General features: G+C 57.4%; 1 protein-coding gene across 1 annotated transcript; it reads right to left on the bottom strand.

Annotated features, from left to right (window-relative positions):
* Positions 1-1,181: 1,181 nt before the first annotated feature.
* Positions 1,182-2,782, bottom strand: LOC119301580 (probable cinnamyl alcohol dehydrogenase 8D). The gene is made up of 4 exons (XM_037578571.1): positions 2,612-2,782; positions 2,399-2,512; positions 1,797-2,310; positions 1,182-1,677 (listed from the first exon to the last, which is right to left on the bottom strand). The coding sequence occupies exons 1-4, from the start codon at positions 2,689-2,691 to the stop codon at positions 1,315-1,317; spliced, it is 1,071 nt and encodes a 356-aa protein (XP_037434468.1). The 5' UTR covers positions 2,692-2,782; the 3' UTR covers positions 1,182-1,314.
* Positions 2,783-4,369: the final 1,587 nt, after the last annotated feature.

The following is a 4,369-nucleotide window of genomic DNA, read 5'->3' as shown; positions in this document are numbered from 1 at the left end:
CTAGCACACAAGAGACAATTGCCTAGCCGTGTGCGGTGCCCCCTCCACCGTTTACACCCCTAGTCATATTTTCGTAGTGCTTAGGTGAAGCCCGTCGGAGATCACTTCACCATCACCGTCACCACACCATCGTGCTGCTGGACCTTATCTACTACCTCGCCGTCTTGCTGGATCAAGAAAGCGGAGGACGTCACTGAGCTGAACGTGTGTAGAAGGCGAAGGTGCCGTACATTCGGTACTTGATCGGTTGGGGCGCGAAGAAGTTTGACTACATCAACCGTGTTGTTAAACGCTTCCACTTATGGTCTACGAGGGTACGTAGACACACTCTCCCCCTCGTTGCTATGCATCCCCATGAATAGATCATTGCATGTGCATAAAAAAGTTTTGTTTTTCATGCTACGTTTCCCAACAGTGACCACGCTGACGGGTGCCGCAACCACGGTGGCAAATTACTGGAACCATGGCGGAGGATGCTAGAACCGGCGGAGCCCGGTGCTGCGACGAGGCAGCAAATTTTGGTGTGGCTAAGTTTTATGCTGGAACCAGGCATCCGCGGTGCTACAACCAGCCATGGAAATTGCTGCAACCGGCAGAGCCTGATGCTGCGTCGAGGTGGCGATTTTTTTGTTGCGGTGAAGTTTTTGCTAGAACTTGGCATTAGTGGTAACCAACCATGGAATTTGTTGGAACCAACTTTCTTCCTCGACGACAGCCATGGCGTTTTCTCCGTTTTTTGCTACAATAGGAGGGTTCAAAGCTGCAACTCGTGTTGCGCAGAGCTGGTGCTGAACGGGGAAGGTAACCACGGCGACGGCCGCCTAATGTCGACAAGGGAGCTGAGCTGCAAGCGAGGGGCGACGGCGGAGCTGCATCTGCTGGCGCGGGAGCTATAGCTTTTTTTCGAGAGAGCTCATGCCATGAGGTGATGCGGTCGTTGGGGTGAGCCGGTGATGGTGCCGAAGGTCCTCTCGTTGGATGGCTGTGCAGCAGATGCATGCCGCGTGCCGATGGAAGGCGGAGGTTGATTGCATATCGCGTTCTAGACGAAGAGGATAGATCGGATGGCTGATTTTGCATCAACCGGACGGTGCACGTGGGACCGGCCGAAAGTTTGAGCCGGTCAACCGGCCCCTATCACCCACCTAATGAAAATGACTAGTAGTTTAACTGGTTTCAAAAATAAAAATGGCACTTATTATTTCAACTGCAATTCTGGAATTGCACGCACCAACCCATTTGTGGAAATAAAACAACAAATCACGATTTCATGTGGCTGGAGCTGGTAGGTAACCAAAACGACACGCGTGGGTACTAAGCGGCGGCGCCCAGCTGGCTGCCGGCGACGTCGATGACGAAGCGGTATCTCACGTCGTTCCTCTCCAGCCGCTCGACCGCCGTGTTGACGTAGTCCATCTTGACGACCTCGACGTCGGCGGTGATGCCGTGCTTCCCCGCGAAGTCGAGCATCGCCTGACAGCTGCCGATGCTGCCCACGAGGTTCCCGGCCACGCGCTTGCCGCCGCCGATGATGGCGTAGGCCGGAAGCTCCAGCGGCGTGCTGGGCGCGCCCACCACCACCAGCTGCCCCCTCGGCTTTAGCAGCTCCAGCAGCGGCACGATCGGGTGCCCCGCCGACACCGTGTCGATGATGCCGTCCATCGTGCCGGCCGCCGCCTGCACCCGAAAATTTACGCGCGTCAATGGCTCCCGACCTCCCGTCCCGTGCCAAGAATCATGCGTCACACGCACGAAAGGTCGATTAATGGAGGGAAGCAACTGAAACAAAGCCTAACCTTCATTTGCTCGGGGTCCTGGCTGACCAAGAACGCGTCGGCGCCGAGCCGCTCGACGGCCTCCTCGCGCTTCCTCGGCGACGAGCTGATCACGGTGACGGTCATCCCGAAGGCCTTGCCGAACTTGACGGCCATGTGGCCGAGGCCCCCGAGGCCGACCACGCCCAGGTGCTTCCCCGGCGCGTTGAGGCCGAACTCCATCATGGGGCTGTACACCGTGACGCCGGCGCAGAGCAGCGGCGCCGCCCCGTCCAGCGGCAGGCCCTCCGGGACGCGGACGACGTAGCCCTGGTCGACGACGAGGACGTCGGAGAACCCTCCCTGGGTGGTGGCGCCGTCGTAGTCCACGGCGTTGGAGGTGAGCACGAGCGTGGGGCAGTGGTTCTCGTGCCCGCTGCCGCAGCTCACGCAGGAGCGGCAGGAGTCGACGAAGTAGCCCACGCCCACCGTGTCCCCGGCCTTGAAGTTCTTGACGCCGGGGCCAGCGTCGGTGACGACGCCAACAATCTCATGCCTGCGCCGCATGATTCCATCGTTAGTTCGTACTAGAAATTTGGAGGCAAATTGTGGGATGGTGTTTGGCAAGGTTCACGTTCACCCACCCGGGGACGACGGGGTAGAGGGCGTTTCCCCACTCGTTCTTGGCGATGTGGAGGTCGGTGTGGCAGATCCCGCAGAAGAGCACCTTGATGGTGACATCGTCGTCCTTCAGAGCCCTACTATCATGCATCACGTAGGGGAGTTCGTCAGATCGGCGCAAGAAGCAGAGGGGCATGATAGGGACTGGACTGGAATACTGGACAGAGGAAGACGACCTTCGTGAGAAGCTGTAGGGGGAGAGGACACCGGACGGGTCCTTCGCGGCCCAACCGGTCGCAGGCGTGCCTTTCGCCATTGATGACTGCTTGCTCTGCTTCTTCGGTCCTGGCACTTCGATTTCCTGCTCAAAAATATCCGGATGACACTGCCAGGCCACGAGGTTGGGGATAAATAGGCGAGCTGACGAGTTGGATCGAACGTCAGACACTACGTGTGTAGGGCATGGACGTCAGCTACTATGTACTCCAGCTACAGCGGTGCGGTATCAAACGGGAAACACATGCTCACATAGTCTACTCCAAGTCCAAGTCCCAACCCTACCTTCGCCGCAGGCACCGGGAAGGTGGGCTCGTGCCGCTCAACTGTAAACCTACTCATCAATAATTAAGCGGTCCATTCGATGTGGGGTCAATGATCGTCGGCTGGCATTTCAAAAGAAAAAGAAATGATCGTCGGCCGCCGAATGATTCGACATGTCGCGTGATAACGGACGATCCAGCGAAGACGAACCCTACCTAGTACCTACCACAACTATTGGCTAACAACCCGATTCATGAGAAGAGAAAGAATATCTAAATTCATGGGTATTCCAACTGATTGTTCCTGCGACTCGTTACCTAAACAGGGATGATTCAGAATCTTGCCACATGATCAGTGGAGCTTGGGAAGTACCTATCGGTCGACTTGATTGTATTATCCTATCTATCGGTGATCTTATTATATACAGTCGCTCTGAAGCTTTTTTTTTCTTGAATTGTATCAATAAGAGCAACTCCAACGGGCCGACCCAAACGGATGGCGTTTTTGTCCATCTTTTGTCCATTTGGTCGGCAGCCCGTCCGCCTTCCGCCCCCTTTTAGTTTTGGGTCGGCAGTGCGCCCAACGGGCCGACCCATTTCATAACCGCACACATTTTAGATCATGGCGTCGCCCTGGTTTTGGCGCTCCAGCGCACGGGAAAGGTTCGCGCGCGCGGGGGAAAGCGGCCTAGCGCGCGCTGGTTTTGGCGCTCCAGCGCACGAGAAAGATTCGTGCTCGCGCCGCGGCCAGCGCTCATTATAAAGAAGGCGCTCCCTCCACACTCTGTTCGTCGCCCACTCTCACCGCCTCTGCGCCACCATGTCGATCCGCCGCCTGGGCGCTTCGGATTTCCGCGGAGTCCGCGAGCGCCGCTCCGGCGCCTTCTCCTCCGAGATTTGGTTTCGCGAGAAACATCTCATCCTTAGCACCTTCGACACTGCAGAGGAGGCGGCCCGCGCGCACGACGCGGCGGCGTGGCGCCTCCTGAGGCCTCGTCGGGATATGAACTTTTCGAACGTGTCGAGCCAGCGGGCGCAGGATCTGGCGCCTCTCCCGCGGCTTTTCACCGACGAGGATCGTCGTGTCCACCGAAGGCGGCAGCGTCGCCTCGCCATCGCGGAGAAGGATGTGGAAGCCTTGGTGGTGTGGCGCGGAGGCTTCCCGCAGGACATCGTCGACGAGCGCCAGTTCTACAAGCCAAGGAGGTTGGAGAGGGACGCGAGCAGGAGGGAGCGAGCCGCCAATCGGGAGGACAAGCGTTCGCGGAAGCAGGCAGCTCAATTGAAACTAGAGCTACGAGAAACGGCGGGTTGGGACTTTGAAGACGAGGCGTATGCTGACGCCTACATTCAGACGTCGGAGGAGGACATTACCGAGTCGGAGTCAGAAAACGACGAGTAGTGGTCTTTTCTTTTATCTATGTACGCTAGAACTATCTATGTATCCATTTTTAT

Source organism: Triticum dicoccoides, chromosome 5A (genome assembly GCF_002162155.2).
Source record: "Triticum dicoccoides isolate Atlit2015 ecotype Zavitan chromosome 5A, WEW_v2.0, whole genome shotgun sequence".
Classification (NCBI taxonomy): Eukaryota; Viridiplantae; Streptophyta; class Magnoliopsida; order Poales; family Poaceae; genus Triticum; species Triticum dicoccoides.
This window is presented reverse-complemented; position numbering and strand designations above follow the sequence as displayed.

Excerpts from the sequence above, each read along its gene's own strand:
- LOC119301580 (XM_037578571.1), bottom strand. The coding sequence starts at position 2,691 with ATGGCGAAAGGCACGCCTGCGACCGGTTGGGCCGCGAAGGACCCGTCC. Across the intron at positions 2,513-2,611 it reads CCCTACAGCTTCTCACGAAG|GGCTCTGAAGGACGACGATG; the intron begins GTCGTCTTCCTC and ends GCATGATAGTAG. Across the intron at positions 2,311-2,398 it reads CTCTACCCCGTCGTCCCCGG|GCATGAGATTGTTGGCGTCG; the intron begins GTGGGTGAACGT and ends CATGCGGCGCAG.